Source organism: Sus scrofa, chromosome 6 (assembly GCF_000003025.6).
Source record: "Sus scrofa isolate TJ Tabasco breed Duroc chromosome 6, Sscrofa11.1, whole genome shotgun sequence".
NCBI lineage: Eukaryota > Metazoa > Chordata > Mammalia > Artiodactyla > Suidae > Sus > Sus scrofa.
This window is the reverse complement of record NC_010448.4, coordinates 14,101,152-14,122,777: the sequence shown is the minus strand read 5'-3', so window position 1 is coordinate 14,122,777 and position 21,626 is coordinate 14,101,152. Positions and strand designations below refer to the sequence as shown.

At 38.6% G+C, this 21,626-nt stretch overlaps 1 protein-coding gene across 1 annotated transcript in view; it reads left to right on the top strand.

The window, feature by feature from the left end:
- Positions 1 to 21,626, top strand: part of HYDIN (HYDIN, axonemal central pair apparatus protein) — a 412,515-nt gene that overhangs the window by 185,013 nt on the left and 205,876 nt on the right. The window contains 2 exon segments of the mRNA XM_021093814.1: positions 2,950 to 3,173; positions 15,894 to 15,961. Of these exon segments, the coding sequence (XP_020949473.1) occupies positions 2,950 to 3,173; positions 15,894 to 15,961 (292 nt within the window).

The window sequence follows — 21,626 nt, the reverse complement described above, 5'->3', positions numbered from 1 at the left end:
AGTAAGGTGCTTCTTATGGGAATATTTTGCACTCTCTGCGTATTTAATGCTGATGCCTCATTGCATCTCTTTTTCAATTTATTACGTTACCTACTTGAGACAAATTTGAATAACTAGCTATTGCTCTTAGTCATTGCTGAGCTTAGCAGATACATAAAGAATAACCCCAAGAGTATACACTATTCCCCAGTGTGATTAGAAGGAAAACAAATGAGAGGTGAAGTTCTACTATACATTTTCTCCTCTTCAAGGAATTGGACGGCAAGGATAAAAGCGTTGTTAGGAATCAAAAGATGTCAGAACTGTGTCCCAAACAATTTGCTGGATTCTGTGTACATAAGGAGGTGCTGCTTTGTCAGGGGGAGAAAAATGAAAAATGCATATTCTTGAAAATAGAGGAGCTGGCACCTTATAGAAAATCTGGGTAAAATATTGTTATGAACAACAGCAAAAATGGCCTCTGTGCACCAACTCCAAGGGAAGAACAGGGGTCCTTCAAATTGCCACTAAGACCTTTCAGTTGCCTTCAAGTTATCACTAGTGCATGTCTGTTGCTTCTCAAGTACAAGTAAATCTTAAACCCCTTCTGCTTAGCGCTGGGGACATAAATAACAATCCCTGTGGTTTATGAGCACACTTTGCCATGCACTATTCTAAAAGTTACATAAATTAGGACTTCCCATTGTGGCACAGTGGAAACGAATCTGACTAGTAACCATGAGGTTGCAGTTTCAATCCCTGGCCTTGGTCAGTGGATTAAGGGTCAGGCGTTGCCGTGAGCTGTGGTATAGCTTGCAGACACGGTTCGGATCCTGCATTGCTGTGGCTGCGGTGTAGGCCAGCAGCTCCAGCTCCAGTTGGACCCCTAACCTGGGAACCTCCACATGCTGCAGGTGCAGCCCTAAAAAGCAAATAAATGCATAAATATTACGTAAATTAATAAATTTCATTTCCACAGCGATTTGAGGAGTTAATAGTACTTACATTTAACAGGTGGAGAAACAGGCACAGAGAAGAAGCTAAGCAGGTTCTGTGAGGTCACTGAGCCAGTAAGTCAGTCATTGGAAAAGCTGGGATTTGAACCCAGGTATTTGGCTTTTGAGTCTCTGGCCATAATCACTTTTCTAGATGACCTTTTTAAAAGGATTAAAGGATGAAGCATGATTCCTCCACCAGGGAACTTAGAACAAGGGAGACGGGCAACAAACATAGAAAGATGAATAACACATCCATTAACCGTGTTTCTCCTGGCAGAAATGATTGTCTTCCTTAGCGAGACTCCCTGACTCTGTCCTACTTATGCTCTTGATTCCTTCTTTCCTGCTTCTCAGGAGGCTCCCTGATCTAGTGGGACCCCCTACATTCACCCAGGCCCTACTCCCTTGGTTACCTAGTCCCCTTTTCTTACTGCATCTAGGCTGGGCTCTGAGCATGCATCATCTCATTTAATAGTGTGATAGACTAGATCTGCCTTCCCCCCTGTTTTCTCTTTTAACCACTAATCTTCTCAAAACAAGAACAGTCAACCACTATTTCCTCTGCATCTACTCACTCCCTAAACACTTGTACTCTGGATTCTATAGTCACGCCCTACTAAAATTACTTTCTTCTTCAAAGGCAGGGATAGCCTCTAATTAAAAATAAAGACATCTGGGAATTCTTGTTGTGGCTCAGTGGAAACAAACTCAACTAGTATCCAGGAGGATGCATGTTTGATCCCTGGCCCCCCTCAGTGGGTTAAGGACTCGGCATTGCATCAGACTATGGTGTAGATCACAGATGTGGCTCAGATCTGGCGTTGCTCTGGCTGTGGTATAAGCTGGCAGCTGCAGCTCTCAACCCCTAGCCTGGGAATTTCCATATGCCACACCTGTGGCCCTCAATAAATAAATAAATATTTAAAAATTTCTCAAAGCTTATTCTTTGAGAAATTTAACATTTTATCAAAGCTTATTCTCCTTAACTTCTGTCCACATTTAACCCCTTCTGGAAATTCTCTCTTGGCTTTCTAGGTTCCTGATGCATACCCCATTGTTTTCTGAATCTTCCTTCATGCTCTCCTCTTTTTTTCCTCCAATGCCTAGAGTGTAGGTCAAGGGCACTTCCTATATAGAAAGAATGTCTGTTTACCCCTTCAGGTGTAAGCTTTGGCAAGGAATAGTGATTGTGTTCTAGAAGTCCAGAAATAAAACCATGTAGCTATAGTACAGGTTCATGGACAGGAATTGTGAGAGATGGGAGTGGGGGTGGTAGGCTACATCAGCTGTAGAGGTCTCTGAATGCCAGGCATGAGCTTTTTACACACACAATCAAATATGGGCAGTGACTTGGTTCTAGAACGCTAGCATATAGGAATAAAGTTTTTCTGTAGTGACACAATGGCTCACATAAGCATCCCCAAACCATTATCCATCCAATAGAAGATGAGACGAAAATATCCTTATAGGATGAAATCTAATGGTACAACAAAGAGTAGTATCCTTGCAATCTGGAATCCACCATAATATCTCATTTATATTCTTCAAGCTACATTTTAAACATAAGCTCAGATAGTTCTTGCTTCTCTCTTCTGACTTTTTATTTTTTTACACGCCACTTAATCCCAGCCTTCTTAAATATATAAGAGAAATACTTTATATGCCTTCCCTTGTTTACTTCATCCCAAAAAGGTATTTTAAGGCTCATCTTCAGTAGATGTGATTACGATCAATCTTTATAGCATGAGTATAAGGCACATGACTAACTCCATTTTAAAGAGGAGATAAAAACACAAAATTACTTTCTGGCTTGGAATTTCTATCTTCAAACATTCAAGACAGAAGACTGTTCATTTATTCCCCCTGGAGGTTTTCTTTATTCTAATTCTTGCAGCTGTCTCTGTGTTGGTGCTTATGTGAAAAGAAGTCAGAGGCGCACTGCCTACTTTTCCTTCTTGCCTTTTTGACATAGGCGGTACTCTCCAACAAAGGCAGCATTGATGCTCTCTTCAGCGTGATCCCTCCAACTTCAGCCGTGGGGGCCTGCTTTGTTTTCAGTCCCAAGGAAGGCATCATTGAACCGAGTGGAGTGCAGGCTATCCAGATCTCCTTCAGTTCTGCCATCCTGGGGCACTTTGAGGAAGAGTTCCTGGTCAGTGTCAATGGATCACCTGAGCCTGTGAAACTGACCATTAGGTAAGTTACTTCTACAGGTAATGTGGACGCTAACTGAAGTTTTTACCTTCTGATTTCTTAAACTTCAGAACTACATCACCTCACACATTACTGGAGAGTTAATAGATTGCCAAAATATTCATTTTTTATTAACAATAATGATACTCATTTGAAAATAATAACCATTCGGTTCCCTACTGATTGCTTTTAAATGTTTGAGCACAGAAGTAAAATGTAAAAATAAAATCCTTTCATAAAATTCTTTTAAAAATCCAAAACTAGGAGTTCGCATCATGACTCCGTGGTTGACGAACCCGACCAGTATCCATGAGGATGCGGGTTTGATCCCTGGCCTTGCTCAGTGGGTTAAGGATCCGGTGTTGCTGTGGCTGTGGTGTAGGCCAGTAGCTACAGCTCTGATTCGACCCCTAGCCTGGGAACCTCCATATGCCACAGTTGCAGCCCCAAATAGACAAAAGACAAAAAAAAAAAAATCCAAAACTAGATAATGTCTTGAATGTCCATAACGGTCTTTGCTGATATGCACATATCAACATACTGGGTTGTCTTAAATTTCTACCCATTATTTCCCTCTTGAACATGTGTAACCTATTTAATATGGATGCATATGCTATTTTTGGATCTAGTTTTTCTGTAAGCTATATAACCTTGTAAAATAAGGAGTTAAACATTAAATTGTTTTCTACTTACTCTCTGTAATTTAGTATGTCTAGGGAAAGTAAGTTATTAACATCTGGATAAAATCATCTCTTTGACTATGCTTTGCCTGTTATTGCAGTTTCTTTAAACCTTAATTTTTGTTTTTATTTAAGGAAATGATTTAAATGCTCTCACCTATAATGCTTCCAGGAATTATAAAAGAGTCTACTTATACTGTCAGTCAGCCAAGACCAGACATTTGCCACTTTTGTGCTGAAAGTTTTTTTTTTTTTTTTTTTTTTTGCTTTTTAGGGATACACTCATGGCATATGGAGGTTCCCAGGCTAGAGGTCTGTTTGGAGCTACAGCTGCTGGCCTACACCACAGCCACAGCAACATCAGATCCAAGCTGCATCTGCAACCTACACCACGGCTCATGGCAACACCCAGTCCTTAACCCACTGAGTGACGCCAGGAATCAGACACACAACCTTATGTTTCCTAGTCAGATTTGTTTCCATTGCACCACAACAGAACTCCTGTGCTAGAAGTATTTCAACGGCTTCTCCAGTTGCTTTCTTTGTTCTTAGGTTTTAAAAAGAATAATACATTGGGCAGATCTATAACTTTGGTTCCTGGTGCTTAAAAAGATCATGGCTTCAGAACATATTGCAGGTTCTATTTGGATTTCCACAACAACAGGTTGTTAATTACTATGGTAGTCTCTCTTAGCATAGTTCAGTAACCTAGCAGGACATCACTCCATCTAGAGCTGGGGTCTCCTTGGGATCTGGAGATAACATGGAAAAGAACAGATATATATGGCCTGGAGGACCCTAGGAAAACTTAATGATCTCATGATATCCACTGGAAATTTAGAAGCTTACAATCAACTCAAAAGTGATTACCATTTCTTCTCAATTCTTTCACCTAATTATGTCTGTTATGGTAAATTACATTCTCATAAAATTTGTTTGTTGAAGTCCCAGTACTCAATGTCTCAGAATGTGACTGCCCTTAGAAATAGGACTTTTAAAGAAATAATTCAAGGTGAAATGAGTTCAAATGATTGGCCCTGATCTAGTATTAATGGTGACTTTGTAAGAAGAGAACATTATGATAGATACACAAGTAGGAAAAGAGTATGTGAAGACATAGGGAGAAGGTAGCCCTCTACAAGCCAAGGAGTGAGTCTTCACAGAAGAAACCAACCCTACCGACACATTGATCTTGGACTTCCAGCCTACAGAACTGTGAGGCAATAACTTTCTGTAGTTTAAGCCACCTAGTCTCTAAAACTTTGTTATGATAGTCCTAGCAGGTGAATACAACCCCTAACAAGTAAGGATAGTGGATGCATATGCCTCAGGGGTTCTGTGACATGGCAAAGACTTGCCATAATCATAAACTTTTTTTAAAAAAGTCTCAAGACTTATCCAAAACATTCACAATGCATTTACATTTTTTTTCCACAGTGTATCTTTGTGTTAAAAAAAAATCAGAGTTACTTTCCATATATTTGAATAACATTGGCTCTTTAAGAAGATGCATCATGTTTATCCTAGCCATGATTTACATCCTTTGGGGAGGTGCAGAATATGAGAAGAACAGGAATACTTTTTCACATTATATGAACTTTGGTTCACCTCCCACCTCCGTAACAATTCATATCTCATAACAAGCAGTGGAGGTGGTTATCTGTAGAAACAGGAAGAGCAAGCCTGCAAATGCAACATTTGTTTACCATTTATAGATCATGTGGCCCCTAGAAGGCCCTCAGTAAGTTCCAGAGGATCAGCTCTTGAAAGCTGCAACTGAGTTAGGGCTTTCTTACTTCTTAAATCAGGAAATATTGTTCAGAATCATGAGTACCATCCATAGAAGCATCATAAACAGGCCTCCATACAAAAGTGATAAAGATAAAACATTAAAGCTCTGCTCTTAAAAACATTTAATTTAAAAGAAATAATAGTCCTATCTGGACATAAGAAAGAATAGGATGTTAAAGGACCATAATTTTACTTTCCATGTAGACAAAGAAAAATCAAAATGCTGGCCAAGAGAGGCTAATTGTTTTTCAAGTTAAATAAGAAAGCCCATCCCAATTTCATCCAGCCATTCTGCATTTTAAGTTCTGCCTAATAATTAATACTGTTTCTGACTATCAACATACACACATTGCTGCTCTATTTAGAAAAAAACATATAGTTTGGATATTTGTTTAATAAAATCTTATTGAGCACCTCCTACATGCAAGATTGTATAGTAGGTGCAGGGACTGATGAATTTGGGTTTGGTAGACATTCCTGGTTGCATGAATCTTACCATCTTAACCTTGGACCCCAAGATCAGAACGTGATTTTCCATTCCCTAAATTATTTTCTAAACTAAAAAATATAGTAAAAAAGATTACCAAGGATTTAAAAGGCTACACTAGAAAATATTCATTTAACACAAAGGAATATAATAATGGAAGAATAGGGGAACAAAAACATTAAGACATGTAGAAAACGAATAGTGAAATGGAACGCATGTATTCTTCCTATCAGTAATTACATTAAGTGTAAATATATTAAATACTCTAATCAAAAGGCAGGGATTGGCGAATATATTTTAAAAACACACATACAAAATATAATCTAACTGCCTGCTATCTACAAGACACACTTAAATCTGAAAATATGACTGGGTTGAAACTTTTTTAAAAGGATGGAAAAAGATACACCATGCAAACACTAGCTAAAAGAAGGCTGCAGTGGCTATACTAAAATCTAAATAGACTTTAGAACAAAAATTGTTACTTGAGGCAAAGAAGGACATTTTATAATAGTAGTCAATCCATTGATAGGATATAACATATAAACATATATGCATTTAACACCAGAGCCCCAAGATACATGAAGCAAAACGTTACAGAGTAAGGGAGAAATAGGTAATTCAGCAATAATAGTTAGAGATGTCACTACTCTACTTTCAGAGATGCATAAAACAACTAGGCAGAACATCATAAAAGAAATGGAAGAGTTGAACAATATTATAAACCATCTAGACCTGAGACACTTGTAGAACTCTCCACCCAACATGTGTACTCAGAACATTTTCCAGAATAGACCACGTGATAAGCCATAAAACAAGTCTCAATAAATTGTAAATGATCTGAATCATACAGAGTGTGTTCTTCAATTAGAAAAAAATAAATTAAAAATGTAAAATACATTCACACTACTATATGCAAAGTAGACAAGTAACAAGGACCAGTCTACTGTATAGCACAGAGAAATTTACTCAACACTGTGTAATAACCTATCTGGGAAAAGAATCTGGAAAGGAATAGATATATGTATATTCATAACTGATTTACTTTGCTGTACGCCTGAAATTAACACAACTTTGTAAGTCAACTGTATTCCAGTAAAACTTTGTTTAAAGAAACAAATACAGATAGAAGGAAATCTGGAAAATTTACAAATATGTGGAAATTAAACATCCTCCTAAATTACCAGTGGATTAAAGAATAAATCACAACAAATTTTAAAATACTTTGAGGTAAAGGAAAATAGAACACAATATACCAAAACTTTTGTGATATAGTGAAAATGATTCTTGATAGCTATATGTGTGCCTGCATTTAGAAAGAAGATCTCAATAACATAAATTTCTACTTAGCAAACTTGAAAAAGAAGAGCCAACTAAATCCAAAGCTAGCCCTAGGAAATAAATAATAAAGAGTAGAGTGGAAATTAATGAAATAGAAAAGAAAAAAATAAAGAAAATTAATAAAACTGAAAGTGGTTTCTACTCAGTATTGTGCTGAAGGTTCTATGAGGCAGTTAGGCAAGAAAAAGAAATAAAAGGCATTCAGAATAGAAAGAAAGTAAAACTATCTTTCTTGGCAGATGACATGATTTTGTATGTAGAATATCTTAAGGAATCCACCAAAACACTAGAGTTAACAAATGAGTTCTAAAAAATTGCAGGGTGTAGAATCAATATAAAAAAATCAATTGTATTTCCAGATGGTAGCAATGAAAATTAAAAAATGAAATTAAGAAAATTCCATTTATGATAGGTTCAAAAAGTGACCTACTTGGGAATAAATTTAACAAAAAAGTGCAAGACTTGTACATTGAAAACTACAAAACTTGCTGAAAAGAATTTAAAGGAAGACCTAGGAGTTCCCATTGTGGCTCAGTGGTAGCAAACCGAACCAGTATCCATGAGGATGTGGGTTCGATTGCTGGCCTCACTCAATGGGTTAAGGATCTGGTGTTGCCATGAATGTGGTGCAGGCCGCAGACATGGCTCAGATCTTGCCTTGCTGTGGCTGTGGTGTAGGCCAGTTGCTGCAACTCTAATTCGACCCCTAGCCTGGGAACTTCCATATGCCATGGGTATGGTCTCCCCTGCAAAAAAAAAGACTTAAATAAGTGAAAAGACATCTATGTTCATGAATTGGAAGACTTAATATGATTAATCAAAGATGGCACTCTTTCCCAAAATGATGTATAGATTCAACATGATTCCCATAAAAATTTCGACTGCCCTTTTTGCAGTAATAGATGAGCTGATACTAATGGAATTTCTTGTATGGAAATGCAAGAAACCAAGAATAGCCAAAAAAAATTTCAAAAATAAGAACAAATTTGGAGGACTAACACTTCTTCCCTCAAAACTTTCTAGTTTCAATACAGTTATCAAGACTGTGTTGTACTAGACATAAAGATAGACATATAGATCAATGACATAGAACTGAAAATCCAAAAACAAATTCATACATTTACAGTCAATTTATATTTATCAAGGGTATCAATATAATTCCATGGGAAAAAGATAGTTCTTCAACACACGATTCTGGAGCAACTGGATATCAACATGCAAAAGAATAAATTTGGACTCTCTGCCTCACATCATATATAAAATCGATTAAAGGAAACCTTTAAAGGAAAACACAGGTGTAAATATGTGTGATCTTGGATTAGGCAAAGGTTTCTTAAATATGATATCTAAGCATAAGCAAGCAAAGAAAAAAATAAGACTTTGTCAAAATTAAAAATTTTTGAGTTTCAAAGGATAGAAATAAGAAAGGGAAAAAGACAAACTACAGAACGGGAGAAAGTATTTGTAAATCATATCTGAAAATGGATATATATCTGAGATATATAAAGAATACTTACAATTCAATAATAAAAAGGCAGTTAAGAAATGGACAAAGCATCTGAGCTGGCATTTCTCTAAAGAGGATATACAAATGATCAATAACATGAGAAAAGACTCTCAACATCATTAATCATCAGAGAGATGCAAATCAAAACCACAGTGAAATACTCTTCACACCCACGTGGTTGGCTATAATTTTTAAAGTGGAAAATAGCAAGTGTTGCAGAGAATGTAGAGAAATCAACACCTTCATACACTGGTGGTGGGAGTGTAAAATATGCACCCGCTTTGGAAAACAGTTTGACATCTTTTCAAACAGGTCAATATTGAGTTACCTATGACCCAGCCATTCCATTCCTAGATACATACCCAAGAGGAATGAAAATATAAATCCATCGAAACTTGGATGTGAATGTTTATGACAGCATTATTCATAGGAGTCAAAACAGAAATAATCCAAATGCCTGCCAACTGATGGATGGATAAGCAAAATGTGGTATATCCTGGAGTTCCTGTTGTGGCTCAACAGGTTAAGAACCTGGCTAGTATACATGAGGATGTGGGTTTGATCCCTGGCCTCGCCCAGTGGATTAAGGATCCGGCATTGCTGCAGGCTGCAATGGAAATCGTAGATGCAGCTCAGATCTGGCATTGCTATGATTGTGGCATAGGCTGGCAGCTGCAGCTCTGATTCATCCCGTAGCCTGAGAATGTCTATATGCCACAGGTGCGGCCATTAAAAAAAAAAGAGAGAAGAAATGTGGTATATCCATATGATGGAATGTTTTTAAGACTCTAAAAAAGAATGAAGGATATTCATCCTACAACATGGTACAATGAATGAATCCTTGAAAACACGATGTCAAGTGAAAGGAGCCAGACACAAAAAGCCATGTATTGTATGATTCCATTTATATGAAATGTCCAGAGTAAGAAAATCCATATATAGATAAGAAGTAGGTTAGTGGTACTTAGGGCTGGAGGTCAAGATGAGGGATGGAGGGTGATGGTTAAAGGGTGTGGTGTTTCTTTTTGAGATGATGAGAGTGTTCTGCAGTTCACTGCGATGGTGTCGGCACATACAGGTGAACATACAAAACCTGTTAATTTATACTCTCTCAGTGGGTGAATTGTGTAGCATGTGAATTATATTTCAATGAGACTTTTTTTTTTTTTTAATTTACAGGATCCTGTAATATTGAATAATAGTTTCATCCTTTCATGGGTGAATTTTTTAAATCTCTGATCTATTCTAAAAATCCTAAACTAGTAGTGCATATCATTAGCAATGTCTGAATAGGTTAAGGTGTCCTGTATATATTGGGATTTAGGAATCTTCCGGGAACCTACTCACAAGTAAACCTGAACTAGTTAATATTCCTAAGTGCTCTCTAGAGGTTAAGCCTCTTATTTTATCCTCTGTACCTTGCCATTCACCCAAACTCCCGTGTCACTTTCTTATTTTGGTTGTTCATTCCTGGTCTCTTTCAAAGGAAAGGAATATCTGACTGTGGAAGCAATGTCTCCTGTTCATCCTAAAACTAATCACAAATTGCTAAGAGAAATATTCTTGTCTAAACTGCATTTGTCCGAAAGTGTTCTAGCACCAGAAACAACAATTTTGAAAACTTGGTAAATATCTAGTGTCACAAATAAATGTCTAATGATAAAGGGTGAAATACATGTATAATTTATTGTTTATTCCCAGCTTTTTACGTATGACTTTACCAGGAACACTTTCTTGGGCCTCGTAGCCCAAGAACTCTCTATAAACTTAATATTGTGGATTCTGGAACTTTATTTCTTATTCTTTTACTACCAGGTGCTGTTTTGTCCTCAATAGCATATAATTTTGGGTAATATGCCTTGAAAGATCAGAATGATTGTTACATTTTACTATTTCTCTTTACTCCTCCAGCCACATGACATATGGCTGTCACGTGGCTGGAGGAGTAACCCCCATATTTTAAGGGGCTTTTAAGGGTGAATAAACAACACTGTAAAGTTAATGTGATTTTTTTAACTTATCCATGAGCAGTTTTGTTCCCTCCTGTTTTTGCATACGTAACTTTATAAAGTTTTTTTTTTTTTTCCTTTTTAGATTCTCAGGTATAGCATATGAAAGTTCCCAGGCCAGGGAATGAATTGGAGCTGCAGCTGCCAGCCACAGTCACAGCCACAGCAACGCAGGATCTGAGCCGCGTCTGTGACCTACACCACAGCTCACGGCAACACTGGATCCTTAACCCACTGAGCAAGGCCAGGGATTGAACCCACATCCTCATGGATACTAGTCGGACTTGTTACTGCTGAGCTACAATGGGAACTTCCATAACTTTATAAAGTTTAGCTATGCCAGAGATAAATTTTGCATTCAGCCTATTTTATGTAATGTAGCATAGTAATTCAATGACTCTATCTCTTAGTCTTTAAAATTCTAATTTTAACAGATCATTGCACTGATGGAGGGTACTATTTTGGCAGAAACTGTCCTAATATTCAGAATCTCTATTAGAATGACTGTGACCCTATCTATGTCCAGATGGTATTCAGCTGCAGTTCCCTTAGTTATATGTGCCTTTGAACAAATATGGTTTAACTCTAGTGGGTTTTTTTCCTATTTCTGCACTGATTAAACGACTGCTTTGCACAATTTTGTGATCTTTTTTTTTTTTTTTAAAGCCTTTTAGTCACGTCACACGCTTTTGATCTTCTTGTTATTCTGGCCCCCCAAAACTTCTTTTACAAGTCAAGTATCTCATGTGCAGGCCTGCGTGACTTCATTCTCAGCTGGATCCTAATTCCTTGCTGAGTACCAGCCAATTCTCTTGAAACCCTTTCAGATCATTAGCATGAAATAGAAAAGGTTTTCAGGACTGAAACTTGCAGCACAAAGTCTTTTTGTCATCGCTCCTCCTAGGCTTGCAACGGCTGCTCTACCACATTGTAGTCAGATCTGTGGTCGCTGGAAGTATCACTAGGGCACCAAGTGCATTCAGCGCACGGTGTGACACACCTCCACCACCAACATCTGGATCGGGGTGAATTAGGAGACCCAGGCTTAGTGGGGTTTCTGGTTTCTGTATGTCCATAACTTTTAAAAGCATGGCCCAGAGATGGGGAATGCTTTCAGTTCTAACCTTTGGTCTAGAGATTGTAAGGACATGGAACATGGAGAAAGACAAGAATAAACAAATATCTATTATTTTACTCTTATATTGCTGCTGTAGCAAATTACCACACACTTAGTAGCTTAAAACAATAGAGATTTATTATTTTAGAGTTCTCTAGCTCTAAAGTCCAACACAGGTCTTATTGGGCTAAAATAAAGGTGTTGGCAGGGCTGGGTTTCTTTCTGGAAGTTCTAGGGGAGAATTTGTTCTCTGACCTTATTCAGCTTTTTGAAGCTGCCTACAGTCTTTGGCTCATGGTTCCCCTTCTCTATCTTCAAATCCAGCAAAAGCTGGTTGAGTCCTTCTCACCTGACCTCATTCTTACTTCATCATCATCATCTTCTTCTTTTTTTCTTTAGGGCTGCACCCACAGCATATGAAAATTCCGAGGATAGGGGTCGAATTGGAGCTGCAGCTACTAGCCTACACCACAGCAACAGCCACGCCAGATCTAAGCCTCATCTGGAACCTACACCACAGCTCATGGCAACACTGGATCCTTAACCCTCTGGATGAGGCCAAGGATCGAACCCACATCCTCATGGATACTAGTTGGGTTCTCAACCTGCTGAGACACAGTGGGAATTCCATGCCTTCATCTTCTATTTTTAAAGACTATTGTGATTACATTGAGCCCACCTTGATAATTCAGGCCAATCTCCTTGTCTTAAGATCAGTTAGTTACAACCTTAATTCCTTCTGCTACCTTCATTACCCTTTGCCAAGTAATCTAATACATTTACAGATTCTGGGGCTTAGTATGTAGATGTCATTGGTGACCATTACGTTATCTACCACACCTGAAGTCAGCTAGAAGCTGTAGAATCTTATTTATTTTAACTAGAGCATCACTGCAAAATCATGAACCTTGCCCTGAGAGAGAAGCAGACCAAAAAATGTTAAAGAGTCCTTGAAAAAGACATGCATCCACATGTTCATTGCAGTAGTATTCACAATAGCCAAAACATGGAAACAACCCAAATGTCCATTGACAGATGACTGCATTAGGAAGATGTGGTATATATACACAATGGAATACTACTCAGCCATCAAAAAGAACAAAATAATGCCATTTGCAGCAACATGGATGGAACTAGACTGTCATCCTGAGTGAAGTAAGTCAGAAAGAGAAAGACAAATACCATATGATATCACTTATATCTGGAATCTAATATATGGCACAAATGAACCTTTCCACAGAAAAGAAACTCATGGACTTGGAGAATAGACTTGTGGTTGCCAAGGGGGAGGGGGAGGGATTGGGATGGATGGGGTGCTTGGGGTTAATAGATGCAGACTATTGCCTTTGGAATGGATCAGCAATGAAATCCTGCTGTGTAGCACTGGGAACTATGTCTAGTCACTTATAATGGAGCATGATAATGGGAGAAAAAAGAATGTATACATGTATGGGTAACTGGGTCACCATGCTGTACTGTAGAAAATTGGCAGAACACTGTAAACCAGTGTTTACAGTGGTAAAAAAAAAATGGAAAAAAAATCATTATATGTATATATGTAAAAAAAGAGTCTATAAGATCACTATTCCAGTCTTTTATTTTTTAATTTTTATGACTGAATCCACAGCATAGGGAAGTTCTCAAGCCAGGGATTAAATCTGAGCCACAGCTATGATCTACCCTGCAGCTGTGGCAATGCCAGATCCTTTAACCCACTGTGCCAGGCTGGGGATCAAAACCCGCACCTTGGCAGTGACCCATGCCACTGCAGTTGGATTCTTAACCCACTGTGCCACAGTGGGAACACCTGGTCTTATGTTGTATCCATTAGGAAAAGAAGCTGGGGTCTACAGTGATAAAGTGATGGCTAAGATCATCGTTAGTTGCTGGTAGGAAGTGGATTAGAACAGTTTTATCAAAGTATGGGGTAAGGAATACTGGTAAAATTGATAGTCTTTCATGTTTATCATATGATGAGACCTATAGTTTTTTTTTTTTCCTTGCCTGAGTAATTACATTTTTATGTTCTCTATTTTTTTTTTGGTGTTTTTAGGGCTGCACCCACAGCATATGGAGGTTCCCAGGCTAGGGGTGCAGTGGGAGCTACAGCTGCCAGCCTACACCACAGCCACAGCAACATGGGATCCGAACCGCATCTGTGACCTACACCACAGCTCACGACAATGCCAGATCCTTAACCCATTGAGCACGAGGCTAGGAATCGAACCTGCCATGGATGCTAGGCAGATTTGTTTCCGTTGAGCCACAACGGGAACTCCGCCTGTGTTAATAACTTTTTATGTTATGTGTCTCATCCTCATTAACATTTTGTGCCATTAGTTCAGTGATGTGTCTGTTCTATCTCGTCACCAGTAGAAATATGGTGATAAGTTACCTATAGCATCATTTGCTAAAACCCAACGGTTTAAGAGTTAATAATTCTAAGAACCATTGTGACAGACCATCATTTCATAGTTTCTTTAAGTCCAAGGTGATGCTATAGGTAACTTTTGTGTGTGTGATCTTTTATTTTATTTTATTATTCATATGAATTTATCACATCTGTAGTTGTATAATGATCATAACAATCTGATTTCATAGGATTTCCATCCCACAGCCCAAGCACATCCCCCCACCCCCCAAACTGTCTCCTCCAGAGACCATAAGTTTTTCAATGTCTGTGAGTCAGCATCTGTTCTGCAAAGAAGTTCCGTCGGTCCTTTTTTCAGATTCCACATGCCAGTGAAAGCATTTGATGTTGGTGTCTCATTGTATGGCTGACTTCACTTAGCATGATAGTTTCTAGGTCCATCCATGTTGCGAAAAATGCTGGTATTTCGTTTTTAATGGCTGAGTAATAGTCCATTGTGTATATGTACCACATCTTCTGGATCCACTCCTCTGTCGATGGACATTTAGGTTGTTACCATGTTTTGGATATTGTAAATAGTGCTGCAATAAACATTGGAGTACATGTGTCTTTGCGAGTCGTGGTTTTCTCGGGGTAGATGCCTGAGAGTGGGATTGCTGGATCAAAATGGTAGACTCCAAATGGATTAAAGACCTAGATATAAGACCAGACACTATAAAACTCTTAGAGGAAAACATAGGCCAAACACTCTCTGAAATAAATGACAGCAACATCTTCTCAGATCCACCTCTTAGAGAAATGACAGTAAAAACAAAAATAAACGAATGGGACCTAATTAAACTTAAAAGTTTCTCCACAACAAAGGAAACCCTAAACAACACGAAAAGACAACCCACAGAATGGGAGAAAATCTCTGCCAATGAATCAACTGACAAGGAATTAATCTCCAAAATTTATAAACACCTTCTGTAGCTCAATACCAAAAAAAAAACCCCATCAAAAAATGGGCAGAAGATCTAAACATACATTTCTCCAAAGAAGACATACAGATGGCCAAAAAACACATGCAAAGATGTTCAACATCACTCATTATTAGAGATACGCAAATCAAAACCACTATGAGGTACCACCTTACACCAGCCAGAATGGCCATCATCCAAAAGTCTACAAACAATAAGTGCTGGAGAGGGTGTGGAGAAAAAGGAACCCTAGTACACTGTTGGTGGGATTGTAAATTGGTGCAACCACTGTGGAAAGCAGTATGGAGATGCCTCAGAAAACTAAAAATAGAAGTACCATTTGATCTATCACTTATTTAATGCAAAAATAAGGTTTTCAGTGCTTACCCTCTTCTCAGTTCTTGATTGTTCCCTTGAATTCACTGAATTCTTTTTCCATGCCCTTTTATTCCTGCTTCCAGGGGCTGTGTCATTGGACCTACCTTCCATTTTAATGTCCCTGCTCTGCATTTTGGTGATGTTGCCTTTGGTGAGTACTTTTCCATTCTAAATTAGAAACTGAGAAGAATTACTTTGCTCTCTACAGAGGGGGAGGAAGATTTACAAAGAACTTCTCTTACCAGTTTGTGTAGGTACTAGCTGAGAGGGTCCAGAATTTTTCTTTATCTGCAGCATTTTGGTGCCATTTCTTAGTTTTAGATGAACGTTGTAACCATGTCCTGGGTGCTAAGAGCTGTCAGGCCATGGTTGTCCCCCCACTTCCAGCATTGGAACAACAGAAACCTTTATGCTTCAGTCCACTATCTGAACATTCTGAACATTCTGTGTTCATATGCAGAATCCAATTTACCACTTTGGCTACACAGCAACCTTTTCATAGAGATGCCCTCAAATTTAAAGTAAACTTGGTGGATTTCCCATCGTGGCTCCGCAGTTAACAAACCTGACTAGTATCCATGAGGACACGGGTTCAATCCCTGGCCTCGCTCAGTGGGTTCAGGATCTGGTGTTGCCATGAGCTGTGGTGTAGGTCATAGAAGCGGCTGGATCCTGCATTGCTGTGGCTGTGGTGTAGGCTGGAGCAGCTACAGCTCCAATTCGATCCCTAGCTTGGGAACCTCTATATGCTGCATGTACTGCCCAAAAAAGACACACACACACACACACACACACACACACACACAAAGTGAACTTGGTGATGGGTTTAATGCAGGTTTTTTATCCCTCCAAGTTGAAAACTCTTCTCTATTTTGTATAGTCTTTTTTTTTTTTTTTTTTTTTTTTGTCTTATGGTTGCACCCATGGCATATGGAATGAAAGGCCAATAGAGATGCATACAGTTAGTTCCAGATGCAAAGGAGAAATTGACTGTTATGGGACCTAGCCAGAAATTGCAGAACTTTTTAGTCATTTCAGGATAATACATACATTGTGTGGAGTTAAAGGTTTGCAGAGACTGTGGTAGGGCTAGGGAGTACATCAAGCTAACTAAAGTTGATAATATTGTCCCTGTATTGACACTAAATCTCATTCCTGAAGAGGTGCCTATTATAAGCTAGGATGTAGACATGGTATTTTCTTGCTTAGAGATGAAGATCTAGATTTGGCATCCAGGTCTGTTGGTATTGATGCTGTTAGGATATTATAAATACCATAAAGTAGATGAGAGGTAATAGTACTTTTGGTATCAAAAATTTTTTAAGTATGACTAAAGATTTTGGTGGTAGGATTGGATATTGTATGACATATCTAAAAGTTAATTAGTTTGACTGAAGTTACAGTATCATGAGAGAGTTAAATTATAGAGTTTTGGTGGTGATTGTCCCTGAAGGAACACTGAGGCTTTGATATCTCCTCAGATTGCTCAAAGAATAAAATGGACCAAGTAATAACCTGTATGTCAGGTGATAGACCAAAAGGGACAGGATAAGTATCTGCAAATTCACTATTTTTCGGGAGGAACAAGAATGTGCTGAATAAGAATAAGGAATTTGGAAGCATCAGGTGCTCAGTGAACTTGACCATTGGATAATATGAACAGAGAAGTTATAGAGTGAAGGCAGAGGTATTGGGATAAATAAATATAAGCATCAAAAAAATATACATGGGGAGTTTCCATCATGGCTCAGTGGTTAACAAATCCAACTAGGAACCATGAGGTTGCGGGTTCGATCCCTGGCCTTGCTCAGTGGGTTAAGGATCTGGCATTGCCATGAGCTGTGGTGTAGGTCACAGACGCAGCTTGGATTTCACGTGGCTGTGGCTCTGGCGTAGGCTGGCAACTACAGCTCTGATTAGACCCCTAGCCTGGGAACCTCCATATGCCGAGGGAGCGGCCCAAGAAATGGCAAAAAGACAAAAAAATATATATATATATATATATGATAGGTGTCTCTTTCTTGGCCAGGTGTAACTAGCAATATTTTACTAAAGAAGGAGTATTTAAATTTACCTGAGGATTCTGTTAAGTAGAATCAGGGGCAAAGCCTAATTATCACAATCATAGAAAGATTGGCAGAAGAGATTATAATAGGCATGAGCAAAGTCTAGACCTGAACAAGTTATCATTAACAATAAAGGAAACATAACAGGATATCCGAATTGCTATAACCTTAAGATAGTAAATAGAGAATAATATGACAGAATGATAAGGAACAAGAGTATATAAGGAAAACATGAGAATCAATAATGCCAGGCACATCGCAAAGTCCTCTTTCATCACTCTTGGGCAGAATCTTTCTACTTCATGTAGAGTCTGCTTGTTCCGAGGAGCTTGGGAGAGCAGCGTATTGCTGAAGGGCATCAACTTTGGGAAGGTTTTTGTTTGTTTTTGTTTTTTAGCAAACTTCCATCTCAAATCTCCAGTAAGAGTAGTTTTCTTTGTGTCTTCAGCCAGTTCATTTTCTTTGGGTATCTTTTTACCCAAAGGTTCACCTCTTAATTAACTGCAGGGTCAGTTGTTAGAAGGCTCTAAAGACTATTTGATATATTTTTTTCACTTTTGAGGTTGAAAGAAGGGAAAGCTTTTGAGGGTAAATTTTTAGGGAAGGCTTCTTGAACTTATAGGTGAGTTGGTTCTTGACCGGACATCGGTTGGTTCTGTTTAGCTATGTCTGTATGAAGCAAGCTTGATTCAGATTGATAAAAGACTTTAATCTTGTGGATCTTCTAGTCATTATTTCTTAAAGTGAATTGTCCATGAGTTCCAGAGGATGCTAACTTGATCTGATGGGCATTAGAACTAAAGGTAAAACTCTTCACCAAAGAACTCCAAGAGCCTCAGAGAACTTGGTCAGTTTAAGATCAATATTGATATTTTTATGTTCATTTCCCAAGGATTGTGGATTATGAAATTTTTTATCAAATAGTTATAACATTGTAAGATTCTTTATAACTCTTCTATGTAAGGCTGGTATTCCCCAGGCGGGAAATTTACAGCGAACAGAGTCTTAGTCACATTTATGGCATTAGCCTTTCTGTATAGGAAGGTTCAAATTCATCTAAGAATTTACGGACAATTGCAAGAACATATTTTAGGAGTTCCCATCGTGGCTCAGCAGTAACAAACGTGACTAGTATCCCAGGACTTGCTTAGTGGGTTAAGGATCCTGCGTTGCTGTGAGCTATGGTGTAGCTTGCAGACGCAGCTCAGATTCCATGTCGCTGTGGCTGTGGTGTAGGCGGGCAGCTAGAGCACTGATTCGACCCCTAGCCTGGTAACATCCATGTGCCACAGATGCAGCCCTAAAAAGACAAAAAAAAAAACCCAAAAAAACAAACAAACAAACAGAAAACAAATAAACCAACCAAAACTGGAGTTCCTGTCATGGCGCAGCAGAAACGAATCCAACTAGGAACCATGAGGTTGCGGGTTCAACCCCTGGCCTTGCTCAGTGGATTAAGGATCCAGCATTGCTCTGAGCTGTGGTGTAGGTCACAGACATGGCTTGGATCTGGCATTGCTGTGGCTGTGGCGTAGGCTGGCAGTTATAGTTCCGATTAGACCCCTAGCCTGGGAACCTCCATATGCCGTGGGGGTGGCTCTAAAAAGACAAAAGACCAAAAAAAAAAAAAAAAAAAACCCCAAAACCATATTTTAAGCGTATTATTTAAGCACAGCCCATCTACATTTGCTAGGTCTTCTGGAGTATGGTTTAGACCCACAACTCGGTGCACAGTTTTCCTGCAGTGTGATAGCAGGATGTAAGCAGGAGTCAGCCACATCCCCAGCTACAGAGGAGAAATTTTTCCATCCACTCTTATTTAGAGATTATCTCATCTCTTTTTGATGTAATATAAGATTTTTGTCAAAGACCAGCTCAGACTTTGGGGCACGTCGTAGTTGGTGTGCCAGAGACCATTGAAGCAAACAGAGGACCCCATTTTAGGTAATGTTTGTTTTCTAGGTCTGAATTTTTTCTGTTCAAAATGGAATATGCAAATGTGCTTATTGATCTCCCATATTGTGAATTATTTCTATAGACAGCTACAAAAGTACCACCTGTTTTGCACAATGGTTTCCCAACACATTTCACTTTGCTTTGTGGAGATTTTTATTTAACAAGAAAAATTAAGAATCCATTGTCTGAAATATCCCATGAATCCCCCAAAATTCATCAATTGTAATTTAATTTTTGGTCTTGGGTATTGCTGAATCAATTTAACACTCTCCTTAGCTAGGGTCCATTCTTAGTAGAGAGATAATATTTTAAATAATGTACCACCTTTCATCAGAGCTAAATCTTCTCCTTGCGGCCTTGAGATCCTTTATTCCTAGTTTCCTCAAGTTTCCTCTTAGGGGCTTTCCAGGTCACATGAAAATACACACATTGAACGAGAATCAAACTTCTTGAGACTGTCGTCGTTTATTTTTTAAATTAATTTGTTTTGTATTAGAGTATAGTTGATTTACAGAGTTGTGTCCATTTCTGCTGTATAGCATGTAGACTATCATCTTTTAAATGATGATTTAAGTACTAGGAGGGGTATGAAGGTACCTTTGTGAGTCTTTGAGGCATTCTGACCAAGCCTGTTGTTAATATTCCTAGAAAAGGCCCATAAATGTTATTGTTGCTTTTTACATATTAGATGCTAAAGAAGGGAGACTAGAGGTCTTTACCTTAAAGTACTAAAGACTATAGAGTAGTCATTAATGAGGATTTGGTGCAACCAGAAACCCAGGAATAACATTGGTGTTAATGATACTTCAGTCTTTAATAAACAATATCCCTTTTACTCAGGCTTCTTGAGAAGCAACATGGAATATTACAGATAAAACTGTACAAGGAATTGTTCTAGCTAGGAGGTTGTACTTGGCTTTATTCTTGGGAAAAACTCCTAGCTTTGGGGAAGTAGTCTGGGCAATGGTTTGGAAAGATCCATCTGAATCTTTATAGAATCCACTTCCATAATAATACCCTCCCCTTGAAGAGTGTTTATTCCATAAATGGTCAGGTAGAATAATGGGTCTGTAGTTTGCTAGTCATTGTTCGGAAAGTTCCAAAAAGTCAAATGTAGCAAATGTAGCAATTACGTGATTGTGAAACTGACTTTCTAGCAATACCTCTAGAATTTCCAAGAGTAATCTTTCAGACTGCTTTTTCCATTAAAAAAAAAAAAAGACTCTTCCAAATGCACTGATAGGTATGAAATTGCAAAGGATGCAGTAGTCCTAATCTGTAAACAAAGGCTCAGACATGGGGAGCTCCGTTCATAACACCCCCATCAGCAAGGCAGCAGTTACTTCAGGAGACCAGTTGTGTTTTATCGCAGGGGTCAATGTAGAAAGTGTTTGCATCTAGTACAAATATGCATATTTGTTCTGTTATGATTGTAGATCATTCTTGTTCTGAAAATGATAGCAGATATAATGGCCACCTAGGGGGTCCAAAATCAGTTCAGTTTATTGCTTACCAGGCAAGCAGGATCCACATCTCTTAGGAAAGGAACACAGTCTCCCTGAATTGAAGGTAGGAGGGCTAGAAATAACATTAAAAGGCAGCTTTGTCTAAGGAAGGGAAAAGCTGATGTGTTATGTTAGTCTCTGGCTGGCTCAAAAGCAGATCGTAAAGTCTCTCTCCGGAGAGGCTATTCTTCGATTTTGTGTCATCGACCCTGGGAGCATGAGCCTTAGACGAGTCTAGAATGAGTTATATAATGCCTTGGCAGGCTCTGGGTCACACAGCGGGTAAAAC